A 20,877-nucleotide genomic window follows, 5' to 3' on the forward strand; every position below is an offset into this window, starting at 1 on the left:
TTTTGTAAGAACACGTGTGTACTGACGCCTAAATATGCATTAATAGCAGATTGTACACTACATTACTGACTCGCCATTTTCTGAACTACCCTACATACCTATATGCCAAGTGAAATCTAGCGGAAAACAGCAATGTAATTATTCAAAACAAGAAAAACTCGTATCGATAGGCTCGTAGAGATCGTGATTCTATTAATTGTAATTGAGAGTAAATAGCTTTTGCAAGAATTCGATCCGCGAGGTACTTGCTCAATTAATGCATGCATTTATTTACGTCGTTGAAAGAATGTTGGCCTTCTTCTGCTTGGCGCTATGCCTTGGTGCCAGGGTCCGCCTTCCTACTGATCCTTCCATTTTACCCGGTCTTTCGCAATTGAATCCGTTGGTTATAAACCTTTTATTCCTAGGGTCAATCTAATATGGCCATTTTATGCTTGGCAATTAATTATGTTTCCTTAAAATCAATCTAACCTCACCAAGCGGCCTAACAGAATATCAGAGCTGATTTATTGCCAGCATTGCTGAGTTAGAACCATTTTGTGGCAACTTTAATTTTAAATTTTACTTTATTGTCTCAAATAAACTAATTTTCTTTTCTTTCTTTCTCTGCAATTACGACGCGTTAAATCTAAATAAACAAACATAGAAACACTGACAGTTTACACTACAATATAAGCTACATTAGAAATTGTATTTATTTTGTTCATAGAAAGTATGAATGAATATGGAATTTTAAAAATGTGAATCTAGTGAATTTTGACGACTCAGTTCAACTTTACGTTGATTGCTTATAAGTGAAGCTGGTTTGATTAATATTATTTGACTGTTTTGTTATAGTAGTTGACGGGTATTAAGAAAAGAATGACGGCCACTAGACTTTTTGCCGTAAGAGCGGCACCACGATACAACTTAACATCTAAAATTAACACCTAACACGTTTCTTAGTTAATAGCTGCCAGTGATTAGAATAATAGTGACATTTACCCAAATGAAAACAACAAATATTGAAGTTAACCCCACTTTATTTTCCACTAAGCGACATCTGGTGGGATGAACAATTATTTCCTGTTTAGTATGAAATGTAGTTTTGGAATGGACATTAGTATTAATAAATTTTTGTATAATTAATTTACTGGTTTAAAAAATTCCACTAAATTGTATGCGGACTGAAAATATTTTCTATGCGCGTGGTTTGAATCTTTAGTTTCAAAGGAGGCGCATTGCTTGCTCCTGTGAAGTTAGTCCTAATATTGAAATGAAATGAAATAATTTATTTGAACCTGTAAAATATTATACATTATTTAGATTCCGTCATTATTAACTCTACCAGTTTGAAAAGCAATTTTCGTTCACTGCTTTTTTCAAAATCATATATCAATCAGAATATTATAATATTTTTAATAGTTTTGTTAACACATTCTTTGGTATTCAACTAATCTATTTATATGCCAGAAATGTTTATTTGCTGTTTACTACTAAGTACGAGCTCAAGCTACCTACTTAATAATAAATAAAAATGTTAATGTTAAATGTGTTTAGGTATATTAATTAACATCTTTAATTAATTATCATTTTAAGAGAACAATAAGGAAGGATATTTTAATGGTCATTTAAAATTGTATAAAGGCTTATGTAAAGTACGTTATCGACCTCAGACAGGCTACAGGTAAAATGTAAAACCCGAAAATAAGCAAAATTTAATGATTAGCGGTTATTAGCCGCTCCGTTGGGGTTAGTGGCTGCGTATTGGAGCTATGAAATGGGATGTCCAAGGCTCGAATCTCGCGGGGTAATACTTTATGAGGTTCTGAATACTGTTTACCTGGGACTTGATTCTATAAAGGCGAATGTAATCACCCGGATGATCGTAAAAAGTAAGCCAAAAAGTCTGTAAAATATCCTTGAAGAGGTGTTTGGGCCAAATCTACTTTAAAATTCTACAAAAACAACTAGAAGGACTTTTGTTGTGAATATAAATACCTAGTTACTTATTAATCTTTAAATTATGGAATACAAAGTCCAAGGTGTAATTGGCTCTAATAGGTTCATTCCAATGCCAATTACGTGGTCACCTGCAGAAAATTATGTATTAAGCGGCTGTTGTGACGTTAATAATATAGATGACGCAGAAATAATTATAGTTAAGTTTAATTAATAACAATGAATTATCAATTAGTACGTTTTTTGTTTAAGTAGAGCCATCTGTTGTCAATTTTATAAAGTTTCTTTAAGTTATATGTCTTAGATGGCGATGGGCAAATAAATGTTTATTTTTTTTCTTTAAGATACATATTCATTGAATAAAATATTTGTTAAAAGAGATTCGATACCAGTCATGTATTTCTTATTTAATTATAATAAATATATCTTCTATCTTCTATATACTTATAATAAATCTGTAGAGAGGTCAATTCTGTACATGAAATATATTTCCAAAATAACTATCAGGGGGTGATTAGGGATGGATACTGATGCCAAAAATGCAATTAGTAAAATTTTTTGTCTGTCTGTCTGTCTGTCTGTCTGTCTGTATAACCGTTATAGAAACAAAAACTACTCGACGGATTTTAACGAAACTTGGTACAATTATTTGTCATACTCCTGTGCTGGTTATAGTATACTTTTCATCACGCTACAATTAATAGGAGCAGAGCAGTGAAGGGAAATGTTGGGAAAACGGGAGAAGTTACTCCATTTTTTAATCTTCCGTCGCGTGTGCAACCTTAATGGTTAAAGCTACGCAGAAATCATGTATGACGGAAATGTTCTCCTTAAAATTATGTAAAATATATACCACGACAGCACCCCCTCCATTTTTGAAGTCCGAAATCCACTCGGGCGAAGCTGCGAGCGGAAGCTAGTAATAAATATATTTAGATTTATCACATAATTTAAAACGAAAATTCGAAAACCGAATAGATAAAATATGCTACTTGAAATATATTTTAATAGGCTTCGAAATCGGAGATTCAGCGACCAGCTATAGACCACCTCATATTACAGAGACGAATGATTGCGCTGTCTGAAATTTAATAACACGACTCTCAATTTTGGAGAACTAAAAGTTTCGAGCACAGATAACAATGCCTACTATAGGTACTTATAAAATATATATTAGTTGAAATTAAAATAGCGACATCTTTTAATAAATTTAGTCATGTAGAATCATTAGGAACAAGTTTTGCCAAATGGCTGAATATAGAAATTCCGGTTTTTGGCCGTTATATTATTTTTACTAATGTAACGACATTGAAATATCTTTTAATGTCTAGGTCTCATAGAATTAGCTAAGGCATAATTTATTTCTAGTTGGGGTTCAGTATGTATTTACTATCTAGTGTTTGCCTTCTTCTTTATCCAACCCTGTTTGGAACAGGCTGTTCTCATTATTCGGGGCACCGTCTCCTCACTAGTTGTCGCCAGTTTAATCTATCCTGGGTCATCTGGTTATGGGGCTATTTTGAGGTCTCTTTATATTAGGTCACCAGGTCGATGCCAGGCGGCCTCTCCCTCTTTTCTCTTCAGTCAGGTTAAACGCAACTATCTAGTATCTGTGTGTGGTCTACTATCAACCAGAGTAAGTGTAGTGATTACGGATTTAGGAAAGTTGGTGGAATTACCTATCTTGATTAGTGATCTAGTCAAGATAGGAAGGAACTGAGATATTATATACGATGACGTCATTATGTGTTAGTACCCTCAGTGAAAGAATCAGAAGTCTATATTCAGCAGTGGCATACTACTGGCTGTAAATGATAATGGCTGAGTGTCTAGGTCTTTTAGAAATGTATTGTTCCTTGGTGAAATAATTGTAGACATCGCGCAGACCTTTTAACTTTCGTCAAAACCACTACCTAGTACGAAATTGACAGTTACTGAAATTATTTAGCAACTGTCAGTTTCATAGTAACGTAGTGTTTCTCGGCAACAAGTTGACAGCGTCTACTTAAGTTATTAGTGGCATTATTATCTTAGCACTATAATATATATTTATACATTCCTACATAATGCTACACGTTAAGATAAGTAAGAATAGTGATTGCAACTGATTACAGATGATAGATGAGTGATCAACAATTTATCAGGTAGTTAATGCGGCAATGCGTACAACTAAATGTAAAAATCCGATTATAGTATAAATTAAATAAGCAGGAAAATCCCGTTTACCTCAATTACTGAAACAATGTTAAATCACTAACAAACCGGGACGTAATTAGAATATAAATCACTTCAATGACGATGGAAGTAAAGCATTTATTAAATTACATGGATTTAGTTATTGACACTACTGAACTCTAAAGTTATTCTGTAAGCCACAATACTTGTTTCTATTGGACGCAGCGGACGCAAAATGTGCGAATTTGTTATAAATGTGCCTACAGAATGCAAAAAATCCAGGACATTATTGTTCATAAGACTGTTTTTTCATATATTATGTGTGATAGTGTTTTATTCTGTGTTACTCTATGGTGCATACATGGCGTTGAGTATATCCGAGGACTTGTTAAAAGACCCTATGATAAGAGACGTGCGGAATTTCACGGCGTTGTTTTTAACAAATTGGAATTTTGTGAGTACTATTGTAATGTTACTAATGGTGTATTCAGAAACAGGTTTCTTTAAACGAAATAAAATTTTAAAAATACCATATCTATATAAGATAAAGTAACGAGTGGTGTGATAATTGTACGTATTAAAAGAGTATAAAGTTTGTTTTGCTTTAACAATTATAAGGCTTGAGTACCCTAAGAGATCCCCTACTACCCCCTATGTATGTTTCAGGTATGTATTTTATATCTTTTGCTTAAAATTTGGTAGGAATAATATTGCCAATTATGTGTGCATGTATGGCTATCTTCTTCTTATTAGGTATTTAAGTATAAGTACCTGAATACTAAAGATTAGTTCTAGTTGTAAAGATAAAATTATAAAGCCTAACTTTCATTCATGTATTGTGTGTACAATTTTGTTTGATGTACCGATCTACATGAGACGATGTTTACTAACTTATCTTTGGATTCCGGAAGTCATTTTAAATGACTGCACGGATTATTCTTTAGAGGAAAATTACTTAGAAATAGTTTGAAATTCCTAATTAACAAATCATATTCACACTGTTTACAATTTTGTTTATGGTATAAACCCTATTACGAACATTATCCAGGCATAAATGCATGACATTGTTAATCGATAAACGTATATCAAAAGGGATAATTCAGTTTAAAACAATATTGGATTTAAAGTATTGGGTCGAACTAACATGCCACTATATGGTTTCAGTTAGTTTAACGACCTACGATGCGAATACTGCCTTTTTAAGCCGCTTTGTAAGTAGGAATTGTCTTCGATATAAGTATTACATGGAAAAAGTTAATCTAACAAGAATATTCAAATACTTGACGAAGTGACAAAGTAAATATAGGTTTTTATTATAGCAGTGTTTCCGTTTACACCAAAAATACGAAAATCTAGTCATTTAGTAATATGTATATAATTATTTAAGTCCACACGTATTTCCTTGTATGTTATTTTGCTTTTAAGGAGATTAAGTGAGAAATAAATATTTTTCCGTCTAACAAATTAAAAATTGTTTCCAGTTCTTTATAAGATGGGTGTTTGTGCAATTCTCTTTTTAACACATACGGTCAAGTTCAATAGTGAATATTAATTATTAAAATCAGAGGTCATCCGCCGGCATTAATTTCTGGTAGGAACGTAGGTTATATATATTTGACTTTCCTACCTTTGCATGGTTTGGTTACGAGAACTCCGGCATTTTCCTTTATTTACGTAAAATCTATACCAATATTATAAGCGGAAAAGTTTGTGAGTTTGTTTGTATGGCCTCATCTTTGGCACTACTGAAAATTCTTTCACTCATAGGAAGCTACATTATTCTTGAATGCTACTTTTATCCCATGAAAATATTTATCGCGAAAAAATATGTTCATTCGAGCAGAACCGCGGGCAAATCTAAGCTGAAATAAACTATGAATTAAGGATCCATTAGGTTTTAAAATTGGTCTATTGTGAGCTCGGCCAGATAGAAAATGGTACAGTCAATAGGCGTGTTACGTCATGTTACGCCTGCAAAGAATTGTGAGGTCACTTCACCGACGCTATTTTGACCATCTTATTAATAAAGATACAAGGTTAACTTATACATTCCGGCTTTTAACATTTTATTGTATGTTTCGATATTTATTCTGGAATGTTCGTAGTTGAAGTCAATACAAAAGTATGTGTGATTAAAATCAGAAAAGATACAAATGAACCGTACATAAGGTATTAAAGCCCGCCATAGTGACGTACGTGTGTCGCGTTCCGAGATCAGCCTGCGTATATCCGGTTCCAAATGGCCGGCATAATAATATCGACTGTCGGGGGTAATTATCTCTCGTCAGTCGACATTCTGTTGGATTCCACTCCACTTACGATCGGTAGTAGGGTCACTTTGCCATGTACGTAAAAAAAGGAAATACGAATAAATTACTTTATTTTCACAAGACCGTGTTAATTCTTAATAAGAGATGCCATTTTATAAATTTTTTGTTTTAAAACTTTAACTTTATTATTGATCACAGTCGAAGTCTCCTTTACATGCCACTACAAGGATATTTGGTACAATCAACTATTTGTGACCGGCTATCGATCGGCCATTAAATTTCTGTCACTGTTGTGTAAATCAAATTATTATCCATAATAATCTTATCATCCAACTTACGTCCAATACTTTTCTCAATTATAATAGACTTTGTGATTTTCAATAATAAAATTATTCAAAGGAATTTGACCAAGAATAGAATTGAATGTTTACTGAAAAAAATAATTGTTTTTTAATGCTTTGAATGACGAGACGTGCTTGCCGTAAAGCTGGACGTCTTTCTGGTAATACTAATCTTAACTTGAACCAAAAGAATCAAATGGAAAGATACAGAGTAGTTGGAAATACAATCACACTCACGCTTATTATTCCCGAAAAGGTACGGCACAGGCGCAACTTTTTGCACACATTTTTTGCTATGTGTATTTCATCTCATGATGTAATCCAGGGCGTGCCTATAGGCACATCGGATCCAAATTCTAATATTTGGGCTGATATTGAATAGAAAAACCAATATTACGTTGCTGGACCCAGGATTTGAACCCGAGTTCAACGCGGTAGTCGTATATCATTACAACTATGCCACCGAGGCAGTCAGAGATAATTATAAATATCATATTATAATAAGCATTATTGCAGAAACTCTACGTAATTAGAAATATGTACAGTTCACGTCAAAGAAGAGCAGTAAGTAGATAATATTATATCAAGTACTATGCTGTATATAAAAAAAAATCGAATGTTCGCAGGAACCGGTTTATGTCCGCGGTCTGAGATTTTTTTTTTGTCAAGATTGATGTTTTTGTTTTATTAAAGTTCATATTTTGCCTTTACACGTCGATATAAGTACTAACTTATAATTAAATTAATATTAAAAGTTTAATAGTGTTTGACTAAATCAAATATGTAAAGTCAATTATACGATCCTAAAGATATTATAAAGAAATTATAATAATATTTAAGTGTGTAAATTTTTAATTAGTAGAATTCAGAAAAAAAGATCTTATATTTAACAAAAGCTTAAGTTTTCCTAATCTCTTCAATCTTAATTATTTTCGTTTAATCTTCGAATCGATCCTGAAATTTACAAATTTAATTAAAAACTATAAAATATTGTACGTTTACCTAAGATATAAATTTATTTATAGCATTAAGATTTGCGGAAATATCTGTATTTCTATGTACAACTATGTTTCGTATAGAAATCAAAACTGCGATATTTTATCTACCATTGCTGAGGTCACGCATAATAATATTAGTATTAGTATTTGTCCTCTAAAGTGACCTTTGGGGTAACAATTACAATCATTTCATGCATTAATGGACTCGGAGTTTTTATTGTGAAGATTATTTTTTTCTTAATGATGCGCTAACTGCCGGATGTATTTTTGTCAATAAAATCTTGCATTTCAGCATATACTTATACGTAAACAGTCAGTCGTAAATTTTTCGAGATTTGGAAAATTCTAGTGCGGTGTAGCCGTGGGTGCATAAATTATTGAAACCCGAAACTAAAATAATCCTTTGTGAGCGGAAGCACTAGTTTAATATTTAATATATTTGCTTATCATACTAAAGGTAACTTGTATAAACATTTTTGTTTAAGAAATACTTAAAATTTAACCATTTGAATTAAATGCTTGTACATATATAAAATAATGCCTACAAATGTTCTACTTAGAGACATACTAGAGTTCTGGTTACTTGCTAACAACGGTGGCCGCCCTTTTGACCTCAACTAACCTTGAAAATGCTATTACTAAATACGGAAAAAATTAATACACGCTAAACTGGTAACATGATGGCGGACAAACGAGTTTCCACCTTGTGTTAATAGATGGCGCTATGTACATAGTTGGAAAAAGATATATTTTTAATTACTAGTTATTTTTATAAAATTATTTTTAATTTTTCTTCTACCAGAGACGAAGTGGACATTCTACACAATAAATAAGTTAATTGAATTAATTACGCGGTGAACTTTTAAAACCCATACATACTTTACGGACAGTCTAGGCTCTAAATAAAGCACGAAATAGGGTAAAACTATTCTATCTTGGCATATTTATTTTATCTTCGTTTATGTTATTAAACACACACACTTGTCACGGCTTTATATACGAAGGTGTAGGCACTAGGCAGAGTATATGTTTCTCCAGTAACAATTATTGTTTTATTGTCATTGGTTTTGTCCCATTACGTGGTAGGAGCGAACCTATTGCCATATTAGGCACTAAATTCAGATTCCGGGCTGATACTGAAAAGAAAAATTGCATATCACTTTGCTCGATACGAAATTCGAACCCAGATCCTCTGAGCGGTGGTCGTACCGCGCACGCAATATAATTATCTCACCGAGGACTTATTATATATTCTTTAATATTATGAACGAAAACATTTCGTTGCTAGTAGGTTTCCCAAAGGAGTTCAGACGGTTGATCATGAGTTGAAGCAATCGCTATTTCTCAATATACATACACAGGACACATTGTTTATCTGAATCTGAATATATCTGAATTTCTATAGGGTGGCATTGTTGATAATTAAATTAAAAAAAAAACAATGGACCACGTTGTCACGGAAAGTCTATTAAAAATGTAGAAACATTGACTTTAAGTGGGTTTAAAAGAGTTTAAAATAAACAATAGGATGAATGGTTGTGACGCAATTTAGAATTTGTTTAATTTTGACAGCTATAAATCGGCTCGTGCTATATAAAACGAGACTTGCTGGAAATTATGCCATACTGTTTTGTTATAAAATTTTCTTTAACTTTCCGGTGGCAGTGAAGTAAAGAATAATTATCGCAAAATATCGCAATATACTAATAAAATTCACGACACAAACTGGATCGGTAACGGAAATTGTCGTTTTACGAGGCAGTATATCCAATTCTATAGATATCAAATATTCTATATGCAAATTTTTGACACGTTGATTAGTGCCATATTATATATGTCATTCGTGTTCATAGTAAATGGCATTGAGAGTTAATTACGAACTTAATTTTAAATCTATATAAAAATAATTACAATTGTTATAAGGCATTTTTTTTTCATTTTACTTCGTGGCCCCTATAGAACATTGTACCATTGTACCATTTGCAAGCGTACGTATCCATAATCTACACTATTATATCAAGGTGAAGATTTTGTTTGTTTGTCTGAACGCGCTAATCTCAGAAACTATTGCCACAAATTGAAAACTTTTAGTGTTGGATGGCCCATTTATCGAGAGCGGCATTATATATTTTTTTTAGTCTATATAACATTACGCTATGACCAATAAGAGTGGAGCATCAATAAAAAATATTACAAAAACGGGGAAAATATTCCATTTGAGAGCTTCCGTTGCGTGCGCTGCGTAAACAGTTAAAGTTACGCAACAACAAAGAATGACGGAATTGTTTCTTTTAAAAAGTTCTATACTTAATATAGACACTAGAACGAACTATAAGATTGTTAATGATAAAATGAAAAATTATTACAAAAATGAAAAAAAATATCAAAATCAATAACATATTCCTATATTTCATTTAACTGGTTGCCATAAAAACTCCACAAAATTTGATATCCTAGATACAATTATTAGGTACCTTAACTACATAAATAATTGATCACACAGAGACAAATTATAAACATACTTGAGAAAAACCATTAAAATATATTTATTGTTAAATCTAAACAATGGATGTGTTTTTTATATACAATTATTTTAAGGTTCAATTCAACTCAAACTTCTTGAGACAAGAAACCGTCATACTATAATAGTATATTACGCAGAGGTTATACTCTGAGGGTTATACATGACATTTTGTCTTTTAAGACCGTTTGCTTTATTATGAGATTCAATGAGTTTGATGGTCTGAAAGTTTTTATATTTATATTAGCAGCTAGATTAAACATATTTGGATGAGGAATTACATTGACAATTATTGTAAACCCCGTATAAAATTTAATAAAAAAAGGAGTGGTTGTTTTAAATAAAAATAAAGAATGATTAAATTGAAATAAGAAGTTAAGGTTGATTAAATAATAATTATAATGCAATGGGAGCCAACGTTAAGAGATATTTTCTCGATATTCAGGCGCTGAGAATGCATATTGCAGATTTTTTATGTTATCAACTGCCACTTGCAGAAGTTACTTTTGCTATGTCAATGTAAATTTTCGTCTAACTATACAGAACCATTGTTAAAACACATTTTATTAGCACAAATAATAAAACGCGTACTTTCGAAGAGGCAGCGCCACAAAAATTCAGTCGCTTAAGTGTTCAAACATGTATTTAGTAAAAATAAAATTGACGGACAAATATTTGGCCAAAAATGTATTTTTAGAAAAGAATTATAATTTCAACGTTAGGTTCATTTTCCATTTAATGTTTACGATAGTATTTTATTTCACCGTAGCTTGGGGCTTGAAGTTAAGGCTCAGCGTATCCGAAGATACTTCCGATCCAATTATATATGTAATTATTAAGTATTCAGAGTGCTATTTCACAAATTGGAATTTGGTAAGTGCTTTTTGCAGGTTATAATGAAAATCCAGTTGTGTTCCGATATAATATTCGCTTAATTATGAAAAAATTTACTACAGAGGAGAATTTAAAAGTTCTATAAAAGGGGCGCTGGTATAACTATGGAGTTGTTGATTAAAAAAAATTAAGAGCGTGATCAGTTAGTAAAACGTATGGGACTATTCCTAATAAACTAATAAGATAGCGGATAAAATCTTAATTCTACTTACATATCATGTCTGCGGATCGAACATTCATCTTCTACCTTTCCTTATTATATTCCAAATTCAGGATCAGTGCTGCACTGGTTTAACCATATCAAAGAACAAAAGATAATTGTTTAGTTTAAACACGAACATCCAAAAATTTTAAATATCCATGATAATAAAATCATTATATTATCTATTGTCTCTCGTTTCGTTAAAAAAATTGTAAATTATATTTTGTGGAATTGTCAGTATTAATAACTTAAGGTTGATTGTGCTGGACGAAGAAGATATAGCGTGTTTATATATGTATGATATGCATTTATAGTTATTTTCAGCTTTAATGGGCATCTATTCTAATTGAGTTCATATGTATCAAACCTACAAACTATTAAACATTGATTTAGTGAATATTAAAGAGAAAGAGTGATTTTATTTGCAGAAGCATCTTGCCGGGCGCAAAGTAAATAAAGTAAGCTACATATTAATTTAACAAGGCTTTCAACAGAGGTTCCCAAAACTGTTTTTTTCTTATAAACACTTTCAAAATTTTCCTGGTTCCAGTGGACCCCCTGCAGCTAAAATTTCTACCTATTTCCTAGAATATGCAAGTTGTTACACGTAACAGTCGCTGAAATTTTTAAAATATTTGTTGCCTACATTGATTGGTGAAGTCAAGCCAACATTTTAGTTTTTAACTATCAAAACAAGATACATTTTCGTAAACCCCCGCTTAGAAATTGTGAACCCCCATTTTTTGGTCACGCAACAACATTTTTTAGCTATTGAGCTCTGATCTACGCTAATGAGCTCATAGTCTCTTTTTGCCAGATGTAAAATTGTGAAATATATATTGTAACTTGGACTTTTTGGTCAATGAACATCTTAGAAAATTGTAATATAAAAACCGCGACAAAATCCGAATAATTGTTTTATTTCAATGTAAACTGATACTTATTGACTCGTAGTATGTATTGAGCTTGGCTGATAATCATTTCCAGCAATCAATAAGAAGCATGACATAAAGTCTATAATGAAACAAAAATACAAAATAAACTCTAAACAATTCAAGGTAGTTGTTAAAATATATGCAAAAACATTACACGTTTTGTAATTGAAAATTTGCGAATATTCATAAATAGATTTGACTTGTATTGACTCTTGTTTTTATGGAAATAATGTGTGTAGAAACATGTATGTGTTAGAGTCGTAGTGTAGTTCATTTTGCTACCTCTATTTATGGGTCGGTTTGACTATTGTTACGGACAAAATTGTCGACAAACAACTTTGCTCTAAAGTTGCCGTCAACACTAACCGGGCATGATACACTCACTATCTGCATACTATATACGTATGTGGCGGTACAATTAGTGCATATACCACCATCTTGTCAACATCGCCGGAACTGCAAGAGGATCGATGTAGTGACGCAACTACAGTGATATCACACAGCAATCACGATAAATGGCGACGTCGATCCTGAATCACGCTTGCACAATTTGAGCGACGCGTTGCATATATACCACATCCGAATAGGAACCGTCGGAGGGGCCGCGGCCGGTCAGGCGCAACATCTGCCTGACTGGGAATCTTCCCCCTCTATAGAGGAACGCAACCATCTGTTCCTCTACAGTTGGCGTTAACCTTTACGATGCTAAACGTACAAGCACACGACCGTTGCAACTTCAGAATTAACTAGAAGAGGTGACAATTTTACCACATCTTTTGACTATTACTATAATTTACAAAAAATAACGTGAACGTCTAAATTTTATCTGGACCCCACTCTACTTACAATAAGGTGCAATGGTGACTTCAAAAAAAACGAAATAAAAAAAATATAATTTTAACTTAAACGTTTTTCTGCCGCGTGATGTTTTTATAAATAGACAATGTTATAAGACAATTAGTGTTTGTAGGCTTTGATATAAGTTTCGAGAACAATCCATGAGAAAATTTCAAACGGTAGTGATTTTTTTTTTATAAATTTAAGGAGCTTGGTCGAGGTAGTGACTTGTTAAGTACCAAGTTTAGTTAAAAAGACAGGTGTTTATATTTAAATTAAACTGCGTCATAGGCATTTAAGATTGAAAAGCTATTTACGAGCGACTCACATTTGTACGCATAACCTACCAGCTGCTCGTAGGTAGCTGCAATATGATCTTGCTATGTTCCACACAAGAAAAACATTACTTAGTCACAGCTCGGAGTCAGGTCAGTCAGTGGTTTAAGGTCGATTGGTTATGTGATACCCCCGTGCCTCGGAAAGCACGTAAAGCCGTTGGTCCTTCGCCTGATCATTCTCCGGTCATGTCGGATAGTCGTCTCACCGAACTATGAGAGTGAAGAAACAGAGAGTGCACCTGTGTATTGCGCAAACACTTGTGTGCCATAATATCTCCTGTGTACCTGGTTGATCTCCGTTGAGATTGGCCGCCGTAGTCGAAAATTCGGCTAGGAGGATTCGTTCATTCCGCACAAGAGGCGACGCGTCGACCACAGGTTTAACATCGATCATACGACAATGTTGATGCTGGTCGCTATGCTGCGCTAATAGAATATGCGTTACATGAAAATGGGAACCGAACTAGAAATAAACATCAAAGTACTTAAAGTTGAAAAATATATTTATTTATAAAATTATAAATTATCCGATTATGTTAGGATAAAGTGGATATAGCGTGGTTTGGAACGGCTCGAGTTGTCGTATAAAAGTGGGTGAATCGTCTTAGGGATCCCTTGATTCGAAGCTACGGGGACTTAGAATTAAGGCTACGGCAGAATTTATGTTGCTCAAGTAACTCTTATTTTTATTATAGTGTAGATAGAGCTTGTCGGCAACTAGATCGTTTGCGCAATGCCTTATGAAATCACACATATCCATGCTCATAAAATATATTTTAAGATATACCCAAATTGTTATCTCTAGTTAGTATAAAATAAACATTTATTAAATTTAAAGGTCATGTTTTCTTTTTAGAGCTTTTAAATAAAAGCTTGTTTTAAAAATGTTTTTTACCATTATTATATTTTTTTATTGATTTACTTTGACGTTCGGTTATTTTGAAGGTGCTCTAACAGCGGATCGGAGTATAAGTTCAGTGTACTCAGTACTTGCTTTGTGTATATATATAAAAAAAATCGTCTTAAACAATTATGATAGTCTACCGTTAATACACTATAAATAAAACGTGGGAAAGGACGCACAAAAGAGTTTGAATTTTTTTGTACTTACTCCACATTAGCTACAGGTAGAGTGATTTACTTTAGTTTTGAGGACATCCAAACTCGAAACAAAAAACGGTTGCCAAACTCACAAATATTTTTTTGTTTGGAGCGAAAATCGTAATTGTTGCTGTTGTATTATAGCCGTATAGCTTTAAGATTTTCTTATTATCTAAGTAGATACCTAGTAGTCATGAGCGGCAATCGGTTGAACAAGTTTTTAATTTTTTGCTTTGTTTTTTATTTTGGGTAAGTTATGTCCAGATATAAAAAGAAGTTCATCGTCTCAAAAAACTCAATTCTCGCATACCTTTTTGAGTTTTTGACGTAAAGATTGACTGACTACAGATTCCCTGTTTCTATTATCTTCTCCCAATCCCAAACCTTCTATTCCTTATATTCTTTAAAAAACCCTTTTACAAAATTCTCAATAGTATAATTACCATACGTTAACAACAAAGTGTAAAACAAGCTCTCTCAGGCGGTCCTCCTGTCTAACTCGCGTGAAATTAATAAAAGTAAATAAGTTGTTTAAAAAATATGTTTTATAAATACAGTTATATACGGTTAATTATACAGAATGACTAAAAATACGACATATTCTTTTTAGGAGCATTTAAGATTTATTGAAGTTTAACATAAAAGACTTACAAATCAAATAAGATTCAAACTAAAACAATGTTAAAGGGATAAGTCAATCATGAAGTTTATGAAAGAGTCAATATTCCTAGCTAAGAACCAAACCTATTAGTTTTGATAAAAAAATATCATTAGTATCATTGCATTCAATGGTGTCGCTAATAAAGATCAAATTCTGACATGCGGCAAACTAAAGTAAAGGCTAATTTTATTTTTTAAATTATATCTTTACAGACATTTTGCAAAGGTTGAGACCCCACTAACTGATCAGGAATTTTTATTATTTAACTCTTTATAAAAATTAGTAAAAGGTCGTAAGATCATTGTTTTTTGCAAAAATGACCGTTTTTTAATCCAAGGTTCCTTTAACACCTGCAAAATAGAAAAAGATTATAATAATGCCTTATATTGCCTCAAACATCTTTCCCAAAATATATAACTGTTGTTGAACTATAAATACCTTACGTCACATAGCAGTCAACCTGTATATGCGTTTTTCGTGTTGCTTTAATTATATATGGAAGTTCGCTGTTGACGATAACTCGTTTCATAGCCAATTTAAAAGTTTAGTATTATTTTGAGTTGAGCGAGGGACGAAGGACGTATCGATATATTGTATTAAAAATAATTATAAATAAAAAAAATAATTAACCAATGTATTTGTAAATAATATGTGTATTTTATAAAACTATAATCGAAGTTTAGGTATTAAATAAAAAATAATTAAAAGAAATGGAAGACATTGAATGTGGCTACGTGCCGAAACGGACAACATTGCAAAAATGTTTTTTATTTTTAAGAAGTTTAATACATTTATTTTTTTGTGTGCAATTTTATGTTGTTGTTGTCTATGCTGTATACATTTTGTTAAATAATTATGACAATGAAAACGATGTGTTGAGGACTCTGTGCGTTCATTCTTACGCATTTGGAACCAACTGGAATGTCGTAAGTACATTTTTGAATCAATCTGTTTAAATAAAACTTAAGTATTACAATATACTTTGTGTTTTGTCAATATTCACATTATTATATTTGCAAAATATTTCCACGAAGACGTAGCAATAACAGTTAATATAAACTCTTACATATGGTAATAAAACACAATAATTATTATCCCTCGGGATCTTAGCGCATGGCTTACAATGTGACTGTATTAGAATAACAGTAAATAAGGTGTTATAATAATATGTTTTATATACAGTTATATACGTTTAATTATACAGGAAATGATTGGAAATATATGAAATAAAAATAATTAGGACTTTTTTCTAGACCTGAACTTTATTGAATCAGGCAGAATTTATCATAATAATTATATTGAGTCCGATATAGTAGTCAAGCCGATATAAACAAAGTAATCGACGTTACATAATATAATTAATTTAAATATTTTCCCAACTATTCTGTTAACTAATACAATGAAAACAAAATGGTTTTGTTACTATGATGTCAAAAATTGTTACACATCTGATAAAAATTGTAAAAAATGGCCACAACGTGTTTGTTAAATGTATTTTAGAGGTCAAAATTCTAATGACTAAAACAGCTCACTTCCCTAGCGTGAAGGCCTTTCCGTATTAAAATTTGCTGTTATAAACATCACCTATAAGAATATATATGAATAATTTGATAATTAAAAACAACATATTCAAGTATTTCTTCCTCTTTAGAAATTCGGTAACAAATAATGCTAATGACAAATTTAATATTGAAATTAAATATGTCCCACCCGTGACCATGAAGGCTGCAAAGTCTTCGAAACGTCGGGAGAAAATAATAATATAAAAAACCGCGATAAAATCCGTTTAAATAGTTTTTATTTCAATGTCTAACATTCGCGTAAACATAAGAAATCATTACACAAATAATTTACATCTTGAGTGGGATCACATTTTATCCCGAATAACATATAATTATTTTACATCTATGAGCAATATCGCACATTGGCAACGCGGTGAAGTTAAAATTATGAAGATATGAATGGCATTGAACTTTGTTTGTTTTGCTAAGAAATTAAGGTGTTAGAACCTGTCTTATAAAGTTCAAATGAATGTTATTCTATACCTAAAGTATTAGATAGCTAATGTAGATAGTATTTACTCTTGATTATAATTTATTTGGCTGCATAGTTGACGGCCTCTCTTTTGTATTGGGTCGCCTTCTATTAACATTTTCGTAAATATGTAAGAACTTAAGGAAGTATGTAATGTAATAGAAGATTATGATAGTTTTAAAGTTCAACAAACAACCTTGTATTATTTAAATAATACAAAACATGGTGCAGGAACATCACGTTGTTCCGACATATTATTTGGAATTAAATGTCATTAAATCCAAGGAACAAAGCTAAGGTAAAAGTAATCTCAAATTACACACAGCGGAACGTAAATGCGTCAGTTGCGCCCCTGACTACCCCTTCAGGCATAAAAGGCGTGAGTTTATGTGTCTTATATAAAAAGTAGTATTTCCTTGTAGTAAGACCTTGAAATGTAAATCAATATTTGTGTATAGGTAGGTACTTGTATAATTAAGCGGCGATAGCCTAGTTGGTTGTGGAACGGACTGCCAAGACGAATGTCCCCAATTCATATCCCAAGAACACAAACCCCTGACTTTTCTAAAAAAAATATGTGTGTATTCGACGACGATGTCGTTCATGCTGAGTTAGCATTGATGATTTTTTGGGCAACCGGACACCTATTATTGTTCTCGTGAATGTGTGTAGGCTAAGGAGTACGCGTCCTAGTGCTAAAATAATTGTATCCGAAGTACCTGGGCCTTAAGAGTCGCGTTTTGGGATTAGGCTGTGTATATTCAGATTCAAACGGCCGGCAAATTTTTCCGTCTGTGTTTTACTAGTCCCGCGCTATGTTCTATATAAATTAACTCAACGCTCTATAATCGATAGACAAAACAAAAAGAAAGACATTTTGAAGGATTACTGATTTTGTTTATCCTGCACCACGATGAAATTGCTTGTATAGTAGTCTACACTCAGGCTCATGCAGTTTTCTATCCAGTCCGTTATTGTATCAACTAGCTGCTCCGAGGCTGGTTCAATGGCAGGGACATTGCCCAATAGCTCGATAATTTCATAATTGCATTTATTTGGAATTAATGTTTGCTCGCGGCTTCGCTCGCTTGAAGTTTTCCGTTATGAAAGTCCCGCTATATATTTTTCCGGAATAGAAATAGCATATAACCTTTCCAAGGTCTTAAACTATCTCCATACCAAATTTCATAAAAATCCGTATACTAAATTTTGAGAAAATCGATAACATACAGACAGGCTAAAAAGGGGACTTTATTTATAATATGTATAGATGGCCCAGCAGTCTGAAATAATTTGTTTGTCTAATGAAGGAGCTATTTATCAGCTTTTAAAAACACATTTAATCCCCGAAGTGGTAAGCAAAGGAAGACCAGGATAACCCTATCACAGTAAAGACGAGCATATCACTACGGGTGCAAATTCCAAAGTCCGAGCTGATAATAATATACATTGACGGTTGAAAGGCTAATTGACTTAAGCGACATTTTTATCCGACACTAAGTTTCATTTTTAAAATCAGCACTTTTTTCTATGTTTTTTTAAAATAGTTAAATTTTTTGAAAATATGTGTCGCTTAATGAACTATTATTACGGGCTCATTGACAGCGACATTTTTATCCGACACTAAGTTTCATATTTAAAATCGGCACTTTTTTCTATGTTTTTTAAAATAGTTAAAATATTTTGAAAATATGTGTCGTTTAAGACAAATTAACCTTTCAAACGCCTATATTGATTTACTTGCTTTTGCTCCGGCTCCGCCCGCGTTAACTTGCATTCCCCAGATATAACGTAGTCTATAGGTATTAAGGGATTTAGTTCCTGTATAACGCAAGAATATTCAAATACAGTTGAGTTGTTTTTGGATTTATCCATTACAATAAATATATAAAAAATCAAAGGTTTAGATAACGGAATACAATAATTGTTTTAGTTGATTTAAAAAACTATATTGTAGAATATATTATGACATCTTTATTCCTCACTTAGAATTCACTGATAAACAAATTATATATTAAAACAAATAAACGTTTAATTTCAAGTCATCTGTATTTTAATATAACCACCATATACATATCTTATCAACTAATGAGGATTCATTGACATTGTAATCACCCCATCAATGCAGTGTTGTCAGGAATTAAAACAGTCCCGGAGTTTAAGGAATTTTAATTATTTTAAAAAAAAATTAAAGTATCTAACAGGAATTGTATCTTTTTAAATGGCTAGTAGCAAAGCCTAGAATAATAAATCTTCTGTAAGGTTTAAAAGAAAACTATGCTGATTGATTCATTACGAGATCTTAAGATTGGGTTCGTTCATTGAAATCGGCTTTATACTATTACAGATTTTTTTGGTGCAGTATTAATAAAATTTGTTAAACACTGCTTATCACAAAAAGACAATAACTATTTAAAAGCCTTTTGTATAAACTTATTACTTTTAATATAAAGCAATTAAACAGACAGCGATGTAAAAAAATAAGTTGTTTTTTCTATAAATATATTTGGAATCCTTGCCAAACTAGTAATAATTTATTATGGATTTGTATCATATGACAACTATAGCCAAGGTCAGGCCAGAAATAGTTTCATTACCATAATAAAGGTACTGTAATTATGTATAATAAACCAAGCTTACTTGGTTGTAGTATTTAATAAGTGTGATAATGATTATCGTTCTATGCAAAAGCGTGAGCATGTGTGTTTAAATATATATATCCAATCAAACTGTTTTATCAAAAAAATAATATTTTTATGTCTTATATTATTTAAGTAATTATTAATGAAGTAGGCCTCAGTTAATAACATACGCCCTAAATTAAATAGTTAAATTTTGCTTAAGTTTTTATGATACTAGACTTATTTTAAACTATTGAACGCAAATTAAAGCATTCTATTCTGAGCGTTTTTAAAGGAGGTTAAAATAAACACTGGCACCAGTACTTTACCGGTGGTAGGTCTCTCATATGTGAGAGTCCGCCCGGGTAGGTACCACCACAATGTCTATTCCTGCCGCAAAGCTAAATAGTGTAGTCACTGCTGTGTTCCGGTTTGAAGGAAAAACATTAAAAATATTTTATAGGATGCTTATTATGTAAATGGGTAATAAAACTTAATGTAAATTTTCGTTAAAGAATTTTAAGTTAAATAACTTGTTTTTAAAGGACACCTAGTATGACTTAGGTGTTTAGCACATACATTTTAAATTGCAATTACAGAAAAATAGAATAAACCTTGTTGTATAATGCACATGAGACATGGTCAAAACGATTATTTGCAGCATTTGTTGCAAGGTTCGCCAACTATAAGATCAAAGTGTAAACCATATGTTAATACGTAGTTTATATGTTATGCAGTTTTAAAATGCGAAACTAGCTTATCTTTAAAAAATAAAGGTTCCAGATATGACATATTTGTCTAAAATAACATTATAAAATTATCTGGTTCAATAGAGCGCAGAATTGGGTTTCAAAGAAGGATCTTGGGCTAGGCCTTTGCCCTATATTTGGACATTATAGGCTAATACAATACAATATTATAAAGAGAAAAGATTTGATTTTATAAATTTATTTGCAACTATGTATCGCTCGTGCCTCATACGTTTCTCGCTACAAAAGTTCCTAAAGC

The 20,877-nt window shown here is 32.0% G+C and overlaps 1 protein-coding gene across 2 annotated transcripts in view; it reads left to right on the forward strand.

The window, feature by feature from the left end:
- The first annotated feature begins 4,330 nt into the window (after positions 1-4,330).
- The window catches only part of LOC115439815 (androgen-dependent TFPI-regulating protein), a 31,548-nt gene continuing 15,001 nt past the window's right edge, over positions 4,331-20,877 (forward strand). Inside the window, exon 1 of one of the 2 annotated variants that reach the window (XM_030163831.2) lies at positions 4,331-4,570. In XM_030163831.2, coding sequence (XP_030019691.2) covers positions 4,352-4,570 — 219 coding nt within the window. In that variant the 5' untranslated portion in view covers positions 4,331-4,351. Of the gene's footprint in view, positions 4,571-15,909; positions 16,141-20,877 lie in introns of those variants that run through there. The other variant, XM_030163832.2, reaches the window with a different exon arrangement.

This window comes from Manduca sexta, chromosome 18, assembly GCF_014839805.1.
Source record: "Manduca sexta isolate Smith_Timp_Sample1 chromosome 18, JHU_Msex_v1.0, whole genome shotgun sequence".
In the NCBI taxonomy this organism is placed as follows: domain Eukaryota; kingdom Metazoa; phylum Arthropoda; class Insecta; order Lepidoptera; family Sphingidae; genus Manduca; species Manduca sexta.